This window comes from Aristolochia californica, unplaced genomic scaffold (assembly GCF_029961685.1).
Source record: "Aristolochia californica isolate CCGP_79_NKW_82.1479 unplaced genomic scaffold, dmAriCali1.0.hap1 SCAF_14, whole genome shotgun sequence".
NCBI classification, from domain to species: domain Eukaryota; kingdom Viridiplantae; phylum Streptophyta; class Magnoliopsida; order Piperales; family Aristolochiaceae; genus Aristolochia; species Aristolochia californica.
This window is the reverse complement of record NW_027181815.1, coordinates 4,615,663-4,639,817: the sequence shown is the minus strand read 5'-3', so window position 1 is coordinate 4,639,817 and position 24,155 is coordinate 4,615,663. Positions and strand designations below refer to the sequence as shown.

The following is a 24,155-nucleotide window of genomic DNA, read 5'->3' as shown; positions in this document are numbered from 1 at the left end:
TTACAAAATTTTAAAAATTAATAATTTTCTATTATTTTCTATTTTCTTTGTGCATCTAAACAAGAGAAACCACGTTGTTCTTTTGTTTTCTCTCTTATTTTCATGGGCATCCAAACAAGATAAAATAAACATCTTTTCTTTTTCTTTCATTGTCTTTTTCTTTTTTAGGGGTTCCAAACAAACACTTAAGGTCATCAGAGGAAAAAATTGCCATCATATTTCCCCTCTAAGAGATAATGAATCAATTATCGTAACCTTCGGTGTACCAGAAACGCCTATAAAATGTTGCTTGCGGCATGCTAACATCTTGCTAGGCTGAAAGGAGAAGAGTATATAGATTTATTTTTTAAACAAGGCTGCAAAGAAATTTATCGATAATTTTTTTTATTAAGAGTAAACTACATAAGATGCTACTATATAAATGATAATAAATGTGCTACTAAAAAATAACCAAATTATCTCCTCCAATTTATGCAATTAGGAGCTAAGAATTATTAAATTACTCAATTTTGATTATCAAAGATGTATTGCTGTCTAGTTTTGGTTTTTATTTTTATATTCAATTCTAAAATTCTCTCTTAAAAAGTAATTTTGTACATCACAATTAACTATAAAATTGAGTATGAACATACAAACTTTGCAATAAGGGAAATTGTATATTTTAGCGAACTATTTGTGAAGTCTCTTTTATAACATAATGAGTGGACAAATATATATTTTATAATGAATTGGCTATTGTCATAAAAAAAAGAGAAATTTGTTTTTACTCCGAGGTTAAGCACATATGAGGGCAATATTCGATTCACGGTATGCTAAGAAATGGTCAGAAAATGTGAGGTTGTTCGAAAGGAATTTCCTCATCACAATTTTATTATCCAATGACAAAATGTTTCTTGTGAATAGTTTCATTAACTATATAAAAAATATAGATTTGATTTCCTTGCTCGAGTAATAAGACCAAGTGAAAGATTGTGATTTATATATGCATTTAATGTCACGAAACATGTACGTAAATTTAAAATTTTAACATAGTTTCAAAAAAATATAGATTTGATTTCCTTGCTTGAGTAGTAAGACCAAGTGAAAGATTGTGATTTACAAATGCATTTAATGTCACGAACATGTCCGTAATGGTAAAATCTTAACAAGTTATGTACTTCAGTTAATCAATTGTGTTAGGATCCCAGCTTTTTCCTAGAGCTTCTAAAGCTAGAGCAATAAGACGGAAAACTCTCCTTGAAAAGAATCATGGATGGCTAGATAGAATCAAAGTTTCTCTTCTAGGTTTTGGGGCTAAGGTAGGTTGGCAAGGAGAATAATGTAGAGGTTTGAGAATGTTAGAGGTTGAGGTCATGCAAGGAATGAGAAAGGGGACTTGAGTGCCAAGGGTGGAGTGGCTTGGATTGAGGGACGGAAGGACTTGTGGGTGAATGGCAATGTATTGGCATACCTTGAGGGTTAGTTGGACTATAAATATATTGGGAAGGACAACTAGGCTAATGAAAGGAAATGGCTAAGATAACTAATAGAAAGGATGAAAAGTAGAATCAATCGTAGAATCTTTGCTAGAGGTATCTTCTCCTTGGGTTTGAATGAGAGACCAAGGTAGAGAGTAGTACCAAGATGTGTTTTTGCCAAGGGCAATCCTCCTTGTGGGAGAGTTTGATCTAATGAAAATTAAGATGTTGATAAAAATCCTTGGGTCAAGGGTTAGCCACCTAAGACCCTTTTATCATTGTTCAGACACCTAATGGTTAGCCACAATTGATAGGTTTAGTCGAAGCTAGATAAAGGGGATTTTGTATTGAAATTGGATTGTTACATGGCTCATAGAGCTTCATTTTTTATACTAAGGGCTATAACTACTAATTCTTTTAATGTTTTTACACCTGTATATGGGATTAATTAATTCTGCCTCTAAATTTTATTTTTTTCATGTTTTTACACTTAGCTTAGTTGGTGCCCTTTTCTAGAGCTTTCTCTAGGTATTTATGCCCTTGATGAGTTGGTTCCTCCTCATCTTGATTCTTCCTTAGTTCTTCTATCTATGTACAATGGGTGTCACTTCTCTAGGATATTTCCTCACATTATTTCCCTTCTTGATTGGCACCACTTGTCTCCTCCCCATAGCCTTTTGCTCCATCTTAGACTCTCCTAATTGACTTAATATAAACTTCTATTTTAAGACTCGATCCTACTGGGTCTACATAGGGACTTATTTTTGTTATTCTCATATTTGTCTCCCGTGGCCAACATGGCCTCTCTATAAATAAATTAAAGTCAGATTGTAACAATCTCCCTTCTTGAGACCAACATTATCTTTAAGGTTCAAATTTAAGGTTAGTGTGTGTGCTTTTTTGCCTTAGTTGAATTATAATTTGCTTGCTTCTTGACTTTTAGGCTCCTTTATGGCATTAGTCAACTTTCTATTGTTGTAGTCGCGGAGTCCTTTGCTTGTATATAGAGTCAGTAATACAAACATCTAGCTAACCTTGATGCTCTTTGTAAATTTATTTTGCATATGGCGATTCTACTTCTTCCTACCTAACTCGGTGACTCTACTTGTGGTAGGTTTCATTTTTCTTTTGATGAAGAGAATGACTAGCTTGGTTTTGCTCATTTGTTGTGGTCACCATATAAGCCTTTGGATTTCTAAAGTTGTCCAATTTTCTATTTTATCAATGGCAGTTGAAGTAATTGCCACCTTTGAATTTTGATCATCCCCGAATAAGAGTTGAGTTTTTGGGTTGTACTCTGGGTCTTCTTCTTCTAACATTTGTGGTAGAACTTGATCTTATCCTTGAGTATGACATGCCACCTAGACAATATATTTTGTTCTATGCCAACAAAGTCATACTTATACCCACCAATGGCGGTCAATTTTCTGAGCTACTTACTTATGCTAGAGATTCTATCTCATGGAGTCTACTATCCAATGCATGCGCTTATTGGTCCTAAGATCCAATCTTTTCTTCACAACTCAGCCTTTGAACTTTGCCTACTTGCATCTTGAACTTTGAGATTTTCACCTAACTCACCTCTATGGCATGCAATGATGACTTATATGGTTGTTGTGCTCCCATTGTTGGGACTACCAATAACCTCGTTAATGTGGTTAGAGGTTTCCTCTATCACTTGAACTATATCTGCACATGTCTTTTAGTTGGATGCCTTGGACCTTCTTCTTCTTTTTGGGGCTCATCGAATCACTCACTAGTGGCCGATCTTCTTCCACTTCTTCCATGGATTCTTCAAACAACTTCACTAGTATTTGGTCTTCTTCTTCCTCTTTAAGGAGTTTTTTAAATACGCAACTGTGCCAAATGTTAATTTCTTGTTCTCTTTCCTAAGCTAAGTTTTGCAGTTTCAGTTTTTATCGAGTGTTATTTGGTCGAAAGCTGAATTTTTGCTTCATTCTTCTTGATCTATGAAGGTCCTTTTGACCCTTGCTTGGGAGAACCTTATGGACTCATGAGGAGCATCCATCAGCCTCATCATAGGTCATACCCATCCCTAGAGATTTCTATAGCATGTCAATGATGAGTTGACTAAGAAATTTATTTTCTTCCTACTTTATCTTCAAGGCTTTAATTATCTTTTTATGACCTTGGACAAATTTGTATATGCTAACTAGGACTGTATCTCATGTATTCATCTTTGCAGTTACCTTATTTGCAAGAGGGTAATATAACTAAGAGGACAAATTTTTTTATGGGAAATGATAACTGATTCGGTCCTCAACTACATACATTAGTGGTGAAGGTTACTCAACCACAACTTTAACTTTTGAGGGACACACATACTACTTTGCATGGGGGAATTGAGGCCAGAGTGGTAGAAAATTAGGAATTTCAGTGTAGAGAAGGTTCTAGAAGGGGGAGAGAGAGAGAGTTAGGTCAAGCGGGGTTTAAGGAAGAGGGGGTATTTTTCCCCTTTTATCCTTATATCCTACGGTCATTGGATATGTTCCCTTTTTACCCTTAGGTCACACACCCATTGTTTTTTGGAGGTGTCACTTTTTTATTTTGTGGTAGTTTATCTTTCTATTTTTCTTATTCTCTTATACTTTTATTCTCCTCGTGTAGTTAGGAATTAGATACCCTAATTCCAAACTAACGAGAGTAATAATAATAATCGCAGAATAAAGGAAAAAAAGCACAACGAACACATCTTTTTTGTTGTTGTTGCAGTAATTTACTATGAAGATTAATTAAGTTACAAGATAAACCGCACACACTGACATGTGTTTTTTCTCTACCCTGTCTCGGCCACAACTTGTGATGCTCCTCGAATAATAAAACCCTAATAGCGGCGCTCCCAAATATAAAGAGAAAACTACGGTAACCACAATACAAGAGTGAAATCCCCAAATTGCCCTTAATTAAACAACAATCAATATATCGTGAACCTTTCCTCGTATTGACTCAGCGTAAGGCGTTAATTAGGCTCTGCAACTTAACACATATTTCTTTAGGAGTAATTTTGGGTTTCTATTATTTCACCTCTCTTGAGTATTTGCCCTCAAGCTTGAAAGTCGATGAATCTTATAAGGAAATCTTCTTGACATGTCCAAATTGGTGTACATTATGATTAAAAGAAAGACAAATTGGCAATACAAGTCATTTATGATTAAAAAAGAAAGACATTAACATTCTACATAAATGAAATACGTTATAGTCTTTAATTACCTTCCTTTTATATTACTATGCCAACTCCGTCGTGTATAAAAGGAAATAATTCAAATTGTTGTTGTTATTTTGAAACTTACAACTCATCAGTTTCTGGAAAAGAGAACAAAATTTATTGCAGATTCTCCTCTATAAATAGATGAACCTGTAAGATAATTTCCTAATTCAGCCTTATACGTTGGTGAGACTATTTTGCCCTTCGCCATAAAATTGAGACATAAAAAAGAGAACTATTTTATTATACATTACAACTTCAAACTAAAACTATTGATCTTTTTAATTAACAACCTTTTTGTCATTAGCTAGATAGACAATCGTGGACCTCAACTAATCTTACTTTGTTATTTCTATACAAATTCTAAAAAGGAGCACAAAACTACAATAACAAGTCATATGGACAAACATATTGTTTACTATTTGAGGTGAAAGAATGAGAGAGAAAGAAGAGGGGAAGTGAGATCGGACCTAATTAAAAACCATATATGTTCAAATTGGGAGTTGGAAGATAAACATCCCAACATAAGTTTGTATAAACAAACATTCGTTTTCTTTATTTTTCAATGAGTTGTTCAGTAAAGGAAAGGGATGTCAACTACTACATTTATACAAAATTTTAAGTGACACGTTATTAATCATCGTGTATGACTCAATTAGCTTATACCTTGTTTAGTGTAGCCTTTATACACTTTTTAAATAGGAATATCACTTCGGACATTTTTACAAAGTCATAAAGAAAAGTATTATTAGACTTCAAGGTTATTGTACGAATACATTAATATGTGAATACATTACTGTTATAGATAAGACGGATGTAATATGTGAAATAAATAAGTACATCAACCTCCGATATTGGCGCACATGATAATTTGATTAAAAAATAAAGGTAAAGTTCTACGATATATTGTGAGAACTCACACCAAGAGAAATTTGCAAAAAAAAAAAACTCCTTTATCTAATTTGATTAAATTTATTATGTTATTTATTAGCCCGTTATATATTGTGTGGTAAAAATATGTAAAATAATCTTAACTAAATCAACCATGGATAATAAAATTTAAGTGATTTATATTGAACTTTTAAGTATAGTCGTTGAAACATGATTATGAATTTTTAAGGCTTATGCAAAAATGAATTTTGATTATATTTTATAGTAAATAAAGATAGTTAAATTTATAAATTACCATTAAAAATATAATTTAAGGGATTTATATTGAATTTCTAAGTTTTAGTCGTTGAAACATAATTTTGAATTTTGATGGCTTCTAAACGTTATCATGCGGCTTCTCGCCACAAGGCGCTCTCACATTACTCCTCTCAGGTTGTGCCGTCTACAGAAAAATCCAAGGGCAAATCAGACCTTTTTTGCAACGTAAGTCATATTCTCTCGCGCGCCAACAGGTGCGTCCTCGCCGAGGCGGATTCGAAAGGCGACTCTGAGTTAAAATCCATAAGACGAGCAGAATCCGGCCTGTAACCCGGTTTCTCTTTAAAAGCCTTCGAATAACTGCATTTGTTTTATTTTATTTTAGCGCACTCCGTTCATTTCTCACAGCGTGAGCTTACGAAAGCGAGAGCGAACAAAACTAAGAAAAAAGAGAGAACGCGAGAGAAGTGGCAAAGGGAAGTTATACAGGTGAATACATCTTTGAAACCCTAGTCACGGTTCTTCGTTGTTGTTTTGTTTTCTCCTGCTATGACTCTCACTGAGTTTGTAAGGTATTAGTCCTTAGGGTTATACTAGGGTTTCAATGGTTTGATTTGCGAGGAATTTGAAGGTTCTGACGATTGACTGCGAGAGGAATGGCGGAAAAAGAGCTAGAGGAACAACTGGCAGAAGCTGGAAAGAGGCTTCTGAAACCTCCGTCTGCTACAGATGAACTTCTCTCCCTTCTCGAGGTAAGTCTTATTACGGTGCCATTTCATCTTAACATCACTATCTCTAACTTTTTGTTTATATTTTACCCATGCCGGATCTCGTGTAATGGCTGCTGGGTGTCCTGGGCACTTCAAATTTTGAACGCATCGCTTTCTGTGTGTATTTCTTTTGTTTTTGTCCTCGTTTTATATGCTTGTAATGGTTTTTTTCTTCTCCCATTCAGGCTGTTTTCTTCTCCTAATGAAGTTGTCTTTGTTCTTGTCTGCCTTATGTTTTGTTTGCTAAGTTTGATAAGCAAAGTAGGAACTGCAAATTTGATCTTACTGGTATCGGGTTAGTTGCGTTCCTTTGCATGCATTGGTTGCTGTCCAAGTGTTTATGGCTCTTATCAGTTCTGCAGTTTCCACTTCATCTGTCTTTTGCTCCGAAAGGTTTACTATGAAGTAAAAAAATACGGCTTTTCCCTGTCATCTGTTTTAATTTCGGAGTTTCACTAATCTATCGAACGAAAGATCGGTTAATATGGCAATTCTGTTGTCACTTGAACTTGATCAGTTTATCATGTTTGGCAAAACTAGACAAAACCATTGGTGGCTGAAGTTCCCGCGATGAGTTTCTGATGGCTCTTCAGAATGTTTAATCCTCATTCTAATTGCATGTTTTGTATCAGCTCTTAAATGGTTTAATAAGTTTGTTTCTCCTGTTTGGATCGAGGTACGTGACAGTTTTCTCTCTTTGTATCGCCTTAAAATCCAATGTTTTGTATTATATTAGAATGAATTTTTTTACTTGCTTCTTGTTCTCAAGTTTTTTTTTCTTGCTTGTTACATTAATTGAGTATTTCTGTGATCTTTTTAATTTGGCCTAATTAGGAAACCAGTACCATTCCCATGCACGTGCACGGGTTTCCACTTTTATTTCTATGTAGCCTTAACTTTTCCACACTTCAGGTCGAAGTCCATTTACTTGTCGATTTCCTATTAGTGCCTGTCTATCTGGCAATTATGAGAAAGGACAACTAATGCATTTAGAGATGCCGGAATGACCAAGAGTTGAAGTGTGGGAGTTTCCAAAAAAAGTAACAATAAAATGTAAAGATGACTTAAATAGCCTGTATATTGGGATTCCAAACCTATTTTTTGATTGTCATCAACCTTTAAATGGGACTTCGGAAAGGCACTCTTATATTAATGGTTGCTGGCAAGCCTCTGATGCTGGGGAGTGACATTCTATCTCAATACAAGATGTCTGGATAAGTAGTTCTCCTTAATTGGTTTTGGGTTTTTTTTTTTTTTGGGGGGGGGGGAGGGGGGACTTAGTTGGAGGGTAGTGGTAAACAAGATGCGGATGGTTCCGATAAATCTGGAGTGGAGAAATGCTAATTTAGGTTTCACAGTTCACTCCATTTGCCTGAGTTATCACCTGGAAGTGTTTATAGAATGGGTGAGTTCATTTTAACGTAGCTCTAATTTTGCGGAGTTGAGTGCTGTTTTACAGGGGCTGAAGCTTTAGCATGAGCACTTTATGGAGCCTTTGGAGTTTGAAGGGTGACTCTCAAGTGATTAGATGGTGCTAGAAGTCTCTCAAGCCTCCTTGGAGGCACTGGAATTCCTTTTATGTGATTTGTAATCTTTCTAACAATGTTGTTTGTAATTGGTCCCATCGTAGCAGGAATGCTAATGGCATGCTGATAAGTTAGCTAAGAAGGGGGTCAGTCTCCAATTCTTTGTTGTTGTGATAACCCCTTAGTTTGTTGTCACTTTTTTTCTGCTTTTGGCTTTCAATGAAATCGCTTTTTTCAAAAAAAAAAAAGTAGCTCAAAACGGCATATTGAATTCTAAAAATCTAGAGGGTCTGAAAAGGATATGAGATAGATTTCCCTAATGGACTCCGGTAATGGTAGACTGTGTAGAGTGCCAAGGTTTCTTCTGTTAATTTCTTTAACCAACCTCCTGGGTGAAATGTGATCATGAAGACTTAATTTCTATTTAAATGCAGTAGCATTAAAACTAATTAAATAGGAAATACTTCAGATTTTTACTTTTAAATTGACCGATGATTTAGTTTTGTCCATCATCTTTGGACAATTAGGCGTTCATTTTGGAAGGTTTTCTATTCAATGTTTTACATACGTTCTGCATATTTGTCTACCACTTCTCGGACAATTGGGGCAAATTCCTTTGCCTGGAAAGCTGGACGGAGGGTTTTGCTGTTCAATGCATTTTGTAAATGCTGCCTAATTCTCCATCATTTCATAGTTTCTGTGAGGAGTTTTGCTATTCCCTGTTTTTAGTAAATGCTGTTTTACTGGCCTTCATAATAGATGAAGCCTAAAAGACCGAAGGGGCATGGTGTGTCTTACTCTGCCTATGATCTGGGAAGTAGTGATTCAGTAGGACTGGGTAAGAAAATAGTCCTCGTTCTAATGACACGGTTTTACGCAGTGTGTCGTGGGGAAGCGGGTCATGATTGCATGGTTCAATTTTTGTATGCTTTCTATGCCAAAGTGAGGCTTTTGCTGTGGACGGGTGGCACAAGTTCCTTCTGTATGCTTTGTACAGATTCATATATGTTTTTGTGGTAGTTTCTATCTTTAAATGTGATGTTGATGCAGTATTGGATGTCAAGGGGGTTGATGATTGATCTTCTTGTATCTAGGACTAGAGAAAATTAATTATGTTTAACTTTAATCTCCCCTGCCCTAGCGACCATGACGTATCTTGGTAACGGCAGCCACGGCTTTAAATGCACTATGAATGCCAGCTGAGTGAAAGTTGGGGGTTGATTTGATCTCTAAATTCTTGAACTATCATGTATCTATATATGCAATATGTGATTTAATGTTTGGACTTCTTGAGCCGAGAGGAGACCGTTACATGTGCAATCATGACAGATGTTGATTATCAATATGGAGAGGGGTTTAGAACCTTTTTTCGACAAGGTTGTAGAAAACAGTGTTTGCTTCATCAGTGTCTGGTATACTTGCTTAGCTGATTAATTGATAGCATCATATGGAAGATGCAGGAAGTTTATAGACTGCATATACTTTTCCTTCTTTAAGGCTAGAAGTACCTATGAATTATATTCTTATTGATCTTGCAAGTCGCATGAACTAGACATGCTTATGAAAGTGACTAATAAAAAAATGTTGGTGCAATGGTGATCAGTGTTGCTAGAAGACTAAACATAGTTCTTATTAAAAGATGTAGCTGTGAGCTGTGTAGTTAAGTTTTTTATTATACTGCATAAACACAAGCACTAGCTTCATCCTGTCATTCTATTCAGGGATGATACACTGAGCCACTGTTGCATCCCGAGTTGCGTGGAGATGTTTGCATGTGATGAATAATATTTATATGTTTTCTGTCTTTAAAAAAAAGCTCATATCACATTATGTATTTTTCTTTATAAGTGATCATCCAACTACTGTGGTTTTTTTTTTTTTCAATTTTTTTATTTTAATCCGGTGTTCTAGTACAGATATTTCACTTAGTACTAGACCTAGTGTTTCTTTTCCATGGTTCAAGAGTTGTCTTCTTTTGCTATATTCAAAGGTAATAGAGGAAAGATTTTTTACTTTTAGTTATATAAGGTTGTTGGTGTTGCATCCGGATATGAGCATAATAGGAAGTCAGACAAGATATTACTGAAAGATTAATTAGAAAAACTTAATTGATTTGCGTATATCTTGGAAAGTTGATGGACACTATAGTTATAGATTAATTCCTCATTTGGTCTCAAAATATATAAGTGGGAAGTTGCTGGCACTGCATTCTAGATTCTAGAACATCATTATTAAGATTTTAACTTTCCAGATAAAAGAGTATCATGCGAAATGCCGTTGTTATTAATCTTGACCTTGAAAAGTTTCTATGTTATCGATCACTTTAGGTCTGTTTGAAGATCTCTTGCCATGGCTAGCATCATTTGTTTAGTATTGATTGTCGTGTTTGTTGAATTCTCATTGATGAACATGTAAAAGTTTGCTCAGTGCCCTTGATTAGATGTAATATCCTTGAAAACAACCTTCTTAGGCTGGTGTCATACATCCATCTGCTGATTCTATTTGCTTCATTTGCCATCTCAGCAAGTTGAAAACTGTCTGGTAAGGGTTGAACAATCTCCGTCCAAGACAATGTTGGCTGCGCTTGACCCAGCTAAAGAGGCATTGACTGCAAATGAATTTCTGAAACATTCAGATATGGATGTTAAAGTGGCAGTAGCTTCCTGTATTAGTGAAATCACCAGGATAACAGCTCCTGATGCTCCATATAATGATGACTTGATGAAGGTATAGAAGATTTTTCAAGATGTCTCTACACTTTACTCTTGCAATTAGATTGTTTGTATAATGACATACTTTTGGATAATGTGCTTCTTGTTTGCCTTCTATGCAGGAAATTTTCAGGGTAATTGTTGCTTCATTTGAGGATTTGTTTGATACATCAAGTCAGTCACATCTCAAGAGGGTGTCAATTCTTGAAACTGTGGCCAAGGTTAGGTCCTGTGTTGTCATGCTCGACCTTGAATGTGATGATTTGGTCCTAGAGATGTTCCAGCATTTTCTGAAAGCAAACAGGTAACTCCTTTCTGAGAGCATGCAAGGAAATTTTAGTTTTATCTTTTATAAGTTATTTGTCACATTACTCTTGCTTTCTCTGTTGTCTGTCTTTTTCTTCTTGGAATAAAGTACAATCATTGTGCTTACATTTAAACCAGATGTGCTTTTATCTACATGTTGAAGCATGTTAACCTACAGATTATGATTTTTCAGGGTGAATGCTTGTTGATGGTTAAATGTCCCTGGGGAAAGGGGGAAATAGTTTTAGGTGGTGGTATGCCTTAATTAGGAACTGCTTCCCATTGATTTAGTGCTTCTGTTGAAAATTGTTTTTTGTCACTTGTTCAATTTGATTTCTTTGTCTTCCTGGATTGTGCTCATTGTTACTTGAACTTTGCTCTCCTTTCATACCCTCTGAATTATTAGTTTTTATTATTTTATTATTCTAATTCTAGTTCTCTTATTTTTTATACATGCCTGCACAAAAATGCACTTAGATATGTTAGCTTCTTTTTACTACTATCCTTTTCATTCATTTATTTTTATTTTATGTTCTTTTATGTGCATGTCTATACATCTTCTCGTCCCTGTTTGCTATTGACATGAGGTAAAATGTTATTTCCAGAGAAACTCTTCCTGAAAATGTCTTTTCATCCATGGAGACAATCATGACGTTGGTATTGGAGGAGAGCGAAGATGTTTCATCAGATCTCCTGTCATGTCTCTTGACTAGTGTGAGGAAGGAAAAACAGGTAGATTGCTGTTCTGTTGCTTCTTTCCCCTTCATTTTCTCTGTTTTCCTGTTTCTAGAGATTCTGTATGCTTATATGTTTTGCATTACATAGTTCTTTTGGCATTATGGGTGTTGTTATTGAAAAAATATAATGAAATAATGATTATCGAGTGAAATAGTAAAATGCATTGGGAAAAACTTCTCATAGAATGGTTTGAAGAGACCAAAGAGACTCAAGGTGAAAAATTTAATAATAATTTCAAAGCTGAATAGAATATGACCCTTTTAAGGAAATTAAAGTGATCATTTGTGTGTGTACGTGGAGAAGCTGACCTAAGTAATAGTTGCGACAAATGCTATGATAATGATGATGATGATGAATTTTTTATAAATGTAAAACACTCTTTAACTTAGGATAGCCGGTGTTCTAGAAATAGAGGTTTAATGATAAATGAGGGAACATCTAATGATCAGTCAATTGCACTAATTCATTAAACTTCTGTGATCTATCCTTTGGGATTAAGCTAATTTCTGGTTCTTGTCAGCTGAAACCATTTCAGACTTGTATAGCCATTGCCTCATTCACTTTAAATGGTTTGAGAACCTCTTTTTATCGCTAAACAATATACCAATTAACATGCGATTTTAGTTGGTTGTTTGAAACTTTAAACTTAAACAATGCTGTTGATTCTATGTGTAAGCTTTTATTTATATGGAAAATGCTTTAGCCTTTCTTTACCTTCCTCAGTGTGTTGGAATACTTTTATCATGAATTATTAATTTTTTTAATTATCTTTATAAAAACATAATTCTTTTTCTTATTGCACTGCTTTACTTGTTGGTATTACTTTCATGGAAATTTATATCCTAATGTTTGTAAAGGTTAAGAAGAGGGAAAGAAGGTTAGACTCAGGTCCAGCCGTCTTTAGGAAAGTTAATCTATTTATGAGAATACTCTTCACTCCATTGTATTTACAAACAAGCCATTATCTCTTTTTTATAATAAAAAAAGATTAAAAATAATTTTTTTTTTAATGAACATCAACATTAATGCATGAGATAATAAATTAATGTGGAATAAGGGAAAAATCGAATTTTAAGTCATTCAACCCAAATTTGATGCTTAAATTTAAAACTAGGTCCACCTAAATATATATGGACTTAGGTCCATAACCCTTTTTTCCTGTTATGAAATGCTTTCTAGCATAAATTGGTGGTTTCAACATAACAAATCTTTTCCTGAGTTGAGAATTTAATTTGACATTTATGCTGAAATGTTACTTATCTGTTTCATCTTTTTTCGCATTTTCCCTTATAGGGAACCTCGCTGTTTGTAGCAGTCATTTAGAAAAAGTTGCATGAAATCATTCTTGTTCTTTGTTCATTGAATTTACTCTTGTAATTGAAATGACCTGGCATTCTCAATGTCCAGTTTTTGATATAACTGGAGTTCCTATGTTTGAAATGTTAGAACCCATTTCCCGGCGTGGCACATAGAAGTTGCTTTAGGACTAGTCGCTAGGATTACTGAAAGTTAGAGACCAGATATCATCAACATGATTATGTTTTCATTTGCAAAGAATATACTTTCTATGCATATAAGCAGGATAAACAGAAAAGGTTTTTAAAAATTGATGGATAATTTAGTATGTCTAGTGATGCTCCCAATGAAGAGTGAAGCTTCATTCACAATAGGAAAAATAAACTGAATGGTTTTTCTGAGAAATGTTTATCCAATTACAGTTCCGAGAAATGTTTTTCTAACTATATTTCTGAGAAATATTTTTCTAACTAGATAAGTTTAACATTTCAGAATGATTCTCCTGTTGCATACAAGTTGGGAGAAAAAGTAATTAGTATCTGTGCCTCGAAGCTCAGACCGTATCTGGTGCAAGAAGTGAAGTCTAAAGGATTGACTGTTGACAATTACACTAAAGTTGTTGCCTCAATATGCCAAGAGGCATCTGATGGTGTGGATTGTAATGATCTGAATACTACTGACCAACAAGTGGTGCGTTCTCGCTTTTCATTATTCTGTTTTGGTGTTGTGAATTATCTTTAATATCTTCAGTTTCTTGGTTACATTGTTATGAGATCTGTTGTGAGATTATTTTTTATCTTTATCTGTTTTGTCCACTCTTTAGCTTGATTCACATATATTTTTTCAATGTTGTGCTTCCATACATTTTGCATTTTAAATTTGCTTCAAAAAGCTATTCTACTTGCAGATACATTAGTCACTAGTTCCTCTGATGTATAGTAAGTGCATAGGTGATTAGTTAATCCATTAAAGTAGATTAGAGTGTAATGCATTAGGTTCAAGATATGATTTGTGATGTAATAGATCTTTGAGTAACAGATCGCCTTAGTTAAAACAAGGACTTCTTGTGCTCTTTCTTATGAATGTGACCCTTTTGAACTGACTATACTCTTGACATTTGTGCTATCCTAAACATGTCTTATATGTCTGTGCACTAGGGTCGGAGATCTAGGTCAGTAATGATAAATGGTTTTGATATAATAGTGGTTATTGGGTACAAAATGATAGTTTCTATTACCTCTCTTGAGATGTAGTACACATTTTGATCTTTTCTTTAAATTTTTGTTCGGGGATTTTTTGCTCCGATCTGTCTTATTGTAGTAGCTGTGATCTGTGTGTTTCCAAAGTGATCTCTTAGCAGTTGTGTTGTGGTCATTGAATCTTCAAATATTTCTGCTGCTGCTATTTTTTCACATTTTTGTTCTTTATCTACTTGCAACTCTCTCTCTGTTCATGTGAATGTAAAGGAGCATCTCTCTTCTTATTCTTGCATTTATCTGTTGAATCTTAGGGAAATCTATGTGATAATCATTAGATAGGCTTGGTGAATTCTTGCTATATATGAAGTCTGTAAACCATTCTTATTTAGAAATAACATCCAGAGATTATCAGCCTTCTGAAAGCAACTGCCAGTTATATTGGTCCAATATTCATAGACATTAGTTGTGCGACTGATCCATCTGCAACTGTGAGAGTGAAGGACACATGTTTAAATTGAAGGTCCCACTTCTTTTTAAAAGATGCCTTTTACTGTTGTCTTCTTTTCATTTGTGGGTGTCTTTTGTTCTCTATACTGTATGAACTTATCATATTTTAGAAAATGTTGATACAAGTGGTTCTGTGTCCTTATAGGCTATGCAAATTTTTGGTCCTGAAGTGAACCTCTGTCAATACTTTATGAGTAGTTCATTGGAATTTCATGAATAGGGGAATTTCTACTCTTTCAAATGCTTCTTGCTTCAGGTGCTTTTCCATGTGTTGTGCTTGTACTTAAGTTTTAATCTTCATTTTTTTATGGTGGGTATTGATATTTGACATTGTAATATTCACGTTAAATTACTCTTTATCTTTTTATCTAAAAAGAAAATCGAGTTAGTCTATCTTCAATATTTGCCATTATGAGCTCATGTTGCTCACTGTCTGATGACTGAGTTTAGTCCATCAATTAGATGTAAATTGGTCTTATTGATTTGCCATGGTATTTTTTTTTTCAGGCAGATGAAAGCAAATTATCTGAAAGGACAGATTCTGATGAGCCACCTCAGGTATGCAAGTCTGCTTCTTATCTCATAAATAATGTAGTTATATTTGTGCCAGATGTATTTCCATTAAATGTTGATTAAACCCATCTATTGGTACCAAATACAGTTAAAGTTGTATGATTAAATACACATAGTACAATATAGTTTTGTTATTTAGTACATTTGATTAGCTGTGGGAAATTGTTTGATGATCAGGGTGCTGAACGGATGGAATCCCAAGATGGGGATATTGATCATGTTGCTAAGACACCCACATCACCTTTGAGCAATGGCACAGTTCAGACTGGAAAAGAACCAAATTCTCCAAAAAGGAAGCCTGAACATTTTCGTCTCAGTAATCAAACAAAAGATTCTCATGGTGCCGAACCTGATCAGACTTCCAAGAGCAAGAGGGGCCGGAAGGCCAAGCCCATGGATCCTTTAGTAGAAGTGTCTGAAAATTCTCGAGTTGCAAGTGAGCATCAGTCTGCTGAAGCACCAGTAAGAAAAGAAGGTACTGGCAAGGAGACTGACAATTCTTTCCTATCAGAAGGTCTTGCAGTGAAAGGCTCTGCACCGTCAGATTCTGAAAAAAAGGGTGAGCTCTCATCACCTGTGCAATCACATCATGAGGCTGCAAATGCTGGTGCTCAGTCCCCAAATCAGGCTTTACCTGATTCTGCTGGTCGTCCCAAAAGGGGCCGGCCTCCGGGAAAGAAGAAAGCCCCTATTGTCAATACTGAGGCAGATCATCCCGCCACACTTTCTGAGTCTAAGGTGAGCGTATCAGGTGATCTTGAAGAACAGTCACCAGAAGCTGCTGATATTAAGTCCAAGGAATCTGAGAGTACTCGTGACTTAGAAATCAGAACAATGAAGGACCAAACTAAGAACATGTCTTTGGTGGATGCCAATGATGATGAGACACTTCGATCTACTGATAAAAGCTCAAAGAAGGAATTGTCTGTGGAAAAGCAGGAAGATAAAATAAAGCGGCGAAAGGGTACATCCAGTTCTGAAAAGGTGACTCCCAGGGGATCTAATAAGAAGGTATTTGAATGATTGAAATTTTATTTTTACTTTTTTGTGGTACTATCAAGATTATGAAATTTTCTTTTGATGATGCTAGTTATTTAGATGAATTTTGCTAGAATGGTTGAATGCTTGTAAACTTTTTTTTTGGGTGTGAAATTCCTGTTATACAAAATTTAACTGATGATACTGTTTAAGGAGAGTATTTTATTTTAAAGGAAACCCTGCAGGTTGATCTTTGTTGTTGGCATGTAGTCGGTTGGAATTTATGGTCTTACTAGATGTGTACTAGCAATCAGGGTGAATCCTAATTAATTTCTTTGGCAGCATTGAACTAAATTATGCTAGTTGTTACCATTATGGTTTTCTGATTAAAGAAACCTTTTTTACAGAAAATAGGTTCTTCAGAGAAGTCAGCAAAAAATGCATCAATTGACGATCAAATTCAGTTACAGGAAACACCTAAGGTCAAGCCAAAGCGGAAACGCAGCATGGCAACTGAAGAGGTAAAATTATTCGATTTTGTTGTTGCTTCCTTCTGCTCATTTCTCATCACTTGTCTTGAAGTGTTTTATTTGTTGACATCTGATATTGTGTTTTATAATAGGAAGCTGCACATAACTTGAGCTTTTAAAAACGAATAACCAGTATTATTGCAGTAAATAATCAGTAATGACAAGAGTTCCTCTAAGAGTGAAAGTTCCTGTTATTCTTGTAATTTTGTTGTTCTGCTGATACATATTCTTTTTATATCCCGTTCCTGTTTCATATAAGTAGAAGATCTGAAGATTTTACTGTGTAATTATTTTTTATAAAGCAGTTGCACAGTTCTTCTTGCCAAGGGTTCTGTCTTGAGATTTCTTCTTCAGTGAAGTACTGTATAACCCTGCAACTATTGCATTCTTTAATGGTGAGAGTAGCTGATTCTGTCAGCCACCATATTTAGAGTTTAAAATTGTAGTAGTCATGTGCATGGATATACTGTTTCTGTGGTGTTATGACTCCAAATCTGGATCCAACTGTGGTCCCTGAAATTCCAAGTTGAACCGCTTGAGTTGGATTGCAACTTGGGTGGACTTGGCTCTGTCTCGGGGTAGGTCGGACGGGGCCATTGCAGAAAGGTCGAGTATGACCCCCTGACCTAGTCGCCTAGACTCAAATCCAAGTTGACCCAGTTAAGTGGCAGGTTGACTAAGTGAGTCATAACACCATACTTTTTTTTTCCCCAAGATTTACCTGTAAGACTTCTTCAAAAAAGATTTACCTGTAAGATTTGTTGAAGATTTGATATTATCATGGGTAAACCTTTTCTGTACCCATGGTTGTTGGGTTGAGTCATTGGTGATGGAGGCTTTAAATGAAAGGTGGCCCTTTTACATTTTTAGCTGTATTTTTTTAACCTGCATACGTATTTTCTAGCTCTAGCAGTTACTTGCCAAAGTGTTAATTGTATTTTCCGAATGCTTTCAAGTACTTGTTTTTGAAAGTCGGTGTTCTCTGAAAAGCTACAACTGCCTACCAAGTTTCAGAGGCACCTGTTTTACTGTTCTTTAAAACTGGATGTATGAATTATTTTTCAGTTCCTTTGGCTTTAAGTTTGCTTTTGTGGTTTGTATATGCTAAGTTATGGAAGGTTGAAGATATTTACTAACAACATAATAGATGGCTTAATATTTTCAAAAAATTAAATGAACAAACAAAAAGCTTTAATATTGAGAAAAAAATACTAGAAAAATCAGTGTGAAAGGAAACAGTAAAAACAATAATTTGACTGCATAGGCAAAAGTGGAAAGATACGTCCATGGTCTTATATGGTTTTTGTGACCTGATGCTTTTGATCACCATATGAGAGGTATGTTATCTGTTATCTCTTTAACCTTCTTTTGTGAGTGATATTCTTCTGTTCTTTTAGCATAATCATATGGTGTGTGATTTTGTTATGGGAATCTCATAGTTGGTTGTCATTTTTCCTTGCTGCTCTGTTTTTTTCATTTGCTCTTTTATTTTGTTTGACTGTCATTTCCATACTCTGCGTTGTATAATCTACAGGTTCTTTTCCTTCATCCAGTTACAGTTAAGTGTCCAATGATACTATTTCACCTGCTCACTAATTTTGTTTGGATATCAGGGTTCTGAACCAGTTCTTGATGAGAAAATAGTTGGGTCTAAGGTTGAAGTGTGGTGGCCTGATGATGACGAGTAAGTTTAGTGTTTTTTTTTTTTGAAATTTTTTCTTTGAGGTCATATTTTGGTACATTGATTTCTCATGTTTCAGCGATATTGTTTTTAAGGAAGGTGTTTCTGTGAATTCCCTTTGGAACAGGTTTTTTAGCAGTAATGCTTCTATGCTTGTCATGGATTGTTGTTTACTGTTTGCCACACCCATTGCTGTGTGTCTCTTTGCTATTTAGGATTAAGAATTGCTATAAGACCTTCAGTTCTACTTAAATCTGCAATGACAATATAATATCTTATTACATGATAATAGTAGGAATAAGGTGCCTCTATGTATATTGCAATCTTTATTCAGTTTTTTCTATCATTTTAGTTTAAAGACACTCTGAATTCTTTTGACAAATCCCTTTTTCTAAATGTTTAAACTCCTATTTCTCTCTCTTTGAAGCTAGACTGAACCCAGGATTTGACAGGTTTGGAGAGTGTTGTTATATCAATGTGCTACCCGCATGAGAAACCGATGTGTGTTGATTCTAGCTGAAAAGACTGAACTGATCCCTTTTCCACCTTGGCTTGATGCTGTTAAGGTTGGGCTGGTTTCTCCCATAATAACTAGTCGAAGTTGGGAGCATTCTAGCTAACAAGTGTAAGGGCCTCCAGTCACTGTTGGACTATTGTCCTGCACACAACTCATATTCTCAGACAACTCGCTGGATAAGTAGAGTAATGTACAACTATGAATTGGTGGCTTTTGTTATTGGCCAATGCTTCCCCTCATGTCTAGGACTAAACTGAAAGTCCATGGGTTTGATACCACGGTGAAGTTGGGCCACTTCCTCCCAAAATAATTAGCAGAAGTTAGGAGGTCTCTTCCCAATAAATCTATAGGATCTTTGTAAGTCCAAACCAATGTAAAACCTTTCTTCCACACACGACTTCACCTGTCAGACAACTAGTTTGGGACATGGAGCATGTGTGCTACTATAGATTAGTGGACTTTTTAACCCATCAACAGGTGCCATTATTGTTCTATTCTTTTGTTTGTAAAAGATCTTGCTCTCAGTTGGTAGCCATGCAAGTTATCCTGTTCCCATGATGAAGAGTTCAATCTTTTGAGAAAAAAGCTTGACAAATTTGATTGCCATTGTCATGGCATGTCTGCTGGACTTGCATAGAAAATTACAATTTGATGTACACCTTTTATTGTTTTCCTCAAAGTATAGGCAGACTATTGATTTTTATGATTCTGTGTTCTTGTTTTTTCCTTCTATTTGTTATTATATCTCTGCTGGTGAAAGTGAATGAGAAGCATATAAACTTTTTTTCTTGAGTGTATTTTACAAACTCGATCACTTGATGCTGCTTTTAAAACTACAATTCAGATTTTCTTACGTTTGTTGGCTACAGGTTCTATAGAGGCACTGTAGCTTCCTATGATCCTATTGAAAAGAAACATAAGGTCAGATGATTTACTAGATTTCAGCATGTTTCTATAATTCTGTATTTACGTACTTTAGTATATTTGTGATGACATTGTGTGTCCACACAGGTCTTATATGATGATGGTGATGAAGAGACATTGTTTCTCAAAGAAGAGAAGTTCCACCTTGTTATGTCTGATGAGGTGGGTTAACATGTGATTCTTTTGTTTACTATTTACTGCCATGGACAAAGTATCATATTAAAATGTGCATCTTGTCCAGGAACAGGCGGCTGATCTCTCAAATCGTGATGTATCTTCTGAAAGGTATTACATGTGATGCATTATTGAGCTTTTATAGTCGAGTTCTATTATCATTATGTCTGATGTGTTGAGCTACTGAATTGGTAGCATCAACTATTTTAGAGTTTGGTGTAGCCTGCATATTCTTGATCTCTTGTATTTGTTTTTTTTATTTTTTCACTACTTTGAAACCTTGAAAAAGGTTTAATCATGAATGTAGTACAGGATCAATGACCATGATCCTGTTGTGTTTTTTGTTCTTTGTGTGTTTATCATTTAATCCTTTCTACTGTACTTCCCTCCCATGTTTTTCATGCTGTTTATCATTTAATCACGAATGTAGGAAAAAGGACATTGTTTTTTGCTAATGAGATGTGCTCTGAAGAACTTCTAGGAAGCTTCTGAAGTATTACAACCCTGGCTAGCCTAGCTATAAAACAAAAAACAGTTGGCTTCATTGCAGGTTGTAGTTGTTTGTGTAGCTAAATCTGTAGTTAGCAACAGAAAGTAAAAGTTACGGTTGTTTCATGTGGAAGATTTTGAAGGTCTTAAAAGATACATTCTTTGACATATATATATTTTGAAGAGCTCTTTGACAGAAATTTTAACGAAAGCAAAGTGCTTAAGGCAGAATAGCCACAATCAGATACTGTGTTTTTAACCATGCAGAAGATTTTCTTTTTTAGAATCTGTTATTGGTTATTCATATCAGTTTGTTAACTTTTCAATGCAGGAGACTGAAGAAGAAAATGAAAAATAGTCCGGAGTCATTGTCCAAGCCTGCAAAGATGGATATAGTGTCAAAACGGTTAGTAATGTCTTGGTCCTTGAGGGGTATCCATAGGGGGTCTTGTTGGGTGTTCTAAAGTGCATTCTCGTGCCTTGCAGGGGAAGTTCCTCAACAGGCAAACTAAAGGCTGATGGTGCAAGGTCATCTGGCCGCAGAACAAAGGGTGGTGATACAACTAAATCCAGCAGCAAAATGAAAGACAGTTCTCCTAAAGACAGCAAAATGAAGTCCAAAGATGACACTGCGATTAGTAAATCGAAAGAAGAGGGACCAAAAAGTGGCAGTAAATCAAAGGATGACTCTCTTAAATCAGGAAGCAAGTCCAAGGATGAAGGTACTCCGAGAACTGGATTGAAGTCTAAAACAGAGACACCAAAAACTGGTGGCAAATCCAACACAAATGGATCTTCTTCTGTCAAAGCTAAAACAGGTCATTTGAAGGTTTTAAGAAGTGAAGATGCCAAAGGGAAATCAAGTTCAGTTGATGCACAAGAAAGTGGTCAGAGTGGAAAGAAGCGAAGGAGAAAAGTCCAGAGTTGATTCTGAACAGGAAAACTAATTGGGTTTGTCCTGTGCTAGAAAGGTAAATATGTAACTATTTTGTTCCGTCATGCCTGGTCACTCATGGTTATGTCTCACTGGTGCAATAGTACTTTTGCAGACATGATACTGCGCTGTGATGGCTGCTGGTGAGATTGAAATATAGGGGGATTGTGATTTAGGGAATTAGGTAAATGTGTCTGCTTAGATGCAAAAGATCAGTAGATTGACTTTGCCTTTTTGAGGCAGTTTTTATGCTATCTTATAGCAATAGATACCTGTATTTTTTTTCTAATTTAAAATTTGTCATTTTGGTTGGTTGAGTTATTGTATATCTCTGCTCATGGTGAAACTGGTAGCATTAGGACCCACGACCCTTTTTGCTGCGTTGAGAGTTGAGAATCCAATAGGACTGACACTCGGATGACCATCATTCTCTTCAAATTTACCGTGAGGGTACCGAGTGTCGTGGTGGGATTGGCAAAGCACATAAGGAATTTGACAGTACGTTGGCATTGGAGATACTTGCAGGTAAAGTGAATTCTGGATGGTTTGGTTGTGCATTCTGCATTGCAGCACCATGTTGAAATGTAGGAATGAGTGTGCTCCTGCCAAACTCGTAGCGTAGGAATTCTTTTGGGAAGGGGGAACATCAGATAATGTTGTGTGGGCCTTTTCTGCGCAATGAAGTGACAGGAACCTCCCCGTGAAAATCTTTGGGAGTGGCGAGCCAAATAAAAACCAAGCTTTCGTGTGATTTGTGATGGCAAGTACAGAAGGTAAGGGTAGGCATTTGCAGCATAGGTGAAGTTTTAAAACCAAGCAGTTGCTGCGGCTGAACCGAGTTGCCAAGCCTTAAATATTGCATTTTGCTGGTATCGATTGTCATGATTTAAAACCTCACTCGATGGTCTGGTCACAACTTATCAAATTGGTTTTCACCCTGGTCACATCTTCTATCCGTCTGGACATGTCAGATCAGCCACTCTAATGTTGACTCTGCTGGTTACCTACCTTCTTATGAACAACAGCTTGGGGCACATTCCTCTTTGAGTTTCTTCAGGCTTTCGGTCGACCATGCGACGAACTTCGGAGATGGCCTGTTCAAAAACTTTCTGAGTGTCATCTTCCTTGCTTCAGCCCAACCCCCCCGAAAAAGTAATAGAAGGGTCACATCAAAGCACTTAAACTGCAACACAAATATATTTGTGAACAAAAAGGAAAAAAATGTTATGAAATTCCATTTATAAAAAAAAAAGCTACAAGAACACGTTTGTGATTGAAACTACACAAGTCTCTACCACTGGAACAAGCTCCTTCACGTGCAAGAAAAGAACCTTTCCTGCCCAAGGTAGAAGCGAAGGTCTGCTTCAAAATGAGGGATAGACTTCCCATACAAATAATGTACATTAATTAGCACAACTGACTTCTAAAAAAGAAGCTTTCATTCGCATAAGATGAAAATGGCAATTCCTGAGATATCAGGAAAGTTGGTTCTGGATGAACGACAATGATGCCTGCCTTAACTAGAATGCAACATATGATAGATGAACAATAATTATGCCTGCTCTAGAATTAATAATTAGTTTGTTCCTGTTCCCATTGAAATAAACCAAACATCAACTTTGTTTACTCAGGCTCATTAAAACCTTATGATAGATATGAATCTGAACAATGATCACTTGGCAACTCGAGCTGATTGCGCACATAACAGTATTTTAGTGGAAACTAGTAAGTTTAATTAGCTGCTTTAATTCATTGTTAATAACCCTGAAAACTAATTGAGTGAGGGGAGGGCATACTTTGCCATTTGAGATAGGACAGACAAGTGAGGGGCAAAAATTTTAATTTTACAAAAGAAGAAGAAGCTGCAGGATTTAATATCATAGAACAGAAGAAAAACAACGAAGAACTACAACGAAGAACTGCACTTTGTCCGAAGTGCAGTGCGAAAAGAAAATAATCTCACAATTTGCAACCAAAAATATTAAAACTAAAGCAACAGAAATGCTCACGTACCACTTCAATTCGTTTTTGGAGCTGCAATCTGTATGATCTAATCCTTCTCTCTTCATATCCAGAAACCACCCTGATTACCAAGAATGCTTTCCTTCCTAATTCCAAGAGTCTGTTCATGTCTAAACCTATACCTGCAAGATCGAATGTAAGCAAAATGAAGCAATTTCAGGACTTGAATTCAATTCAGTAGGACTCAATCAGTTTCAGCCCTTAAAAAATTCAACATCGGATATGTTTGAAGCATCTAGACACCAAAGCCTACAGATTTTCAAAAGTGTAGCACACCCATCCATTTCATTTCTCACAACAATGGCTTTAAATTTTTTTGTGTCCCAAAAAATGACAAAAATGCTAGAAAAATTTGATCAATGGAAAGATTTTCTTATCGTGGCTTTAATTGCTGCAAGAGTCGACATGAGCTGCTCCTTGTTTATCTGTAATCAGACACTAAAAAGTT

At 35.7% G+C, this 24,155-nt stretch overlaps 1 protein-coding gene across 6 annotated transcripts; it reads left to right on the top strand.

Moving 5' to 3' along the window:
- The first annotated feature begins 6,231 nt into the window (after positions 1–6,231).
- Positions 6,232–21,999, top strand: LOC137949742 (sister chromatid cohesion protein PDS5 homolog C-like). Of its 6 annotated transcripts, none has more exons than XM_068795909.1 (16): positions 6,232–6,321; positions 6,464–6,584; positions 10,652–10,855; positions 10,962–11,143; positions 11,751–11,877; positions 13,672–13,869; positions 15,393–15,443; positions 15,636–16,469; positions 16,844–16,957; positions 18,580–18,650; positions 20,034–20,085; positions 20,176–20,250; positions 20,330–20,373; positions 21,083–21,157; positions 21,238–21,722; positions 21,801–21,999. In XM_068795909.1, exons 2-15 carry the CDS (start codon positions 6,489–6,491, stop codon positions 21,677–21,679), a joined length of 2,565 nt encoding a protein of 854 aa, XP_068652010.1. In that variant the 5' UTR covers positions 6,232–6,321; positions 6,464–6,488; the 3' UTR covers positions 21,680–21,722; positions 21,801–21,999. The 6 variants fall into 6 exon arrangements, with proteins under 6 accessions (XP_068652010.1, XP_068652011.1, XP_068652012.1 ...); XM_068795910.1 differs by having other exon boundaries at positions 21,790–21,999; XM_068795911.1 differs by having other exon boundaries at positions 20,336–20,373; positions 21,238–21,999.
- The last annotated feature ends 2,156 nt before the right edge of the window (positions 22,000–24,155 follow it).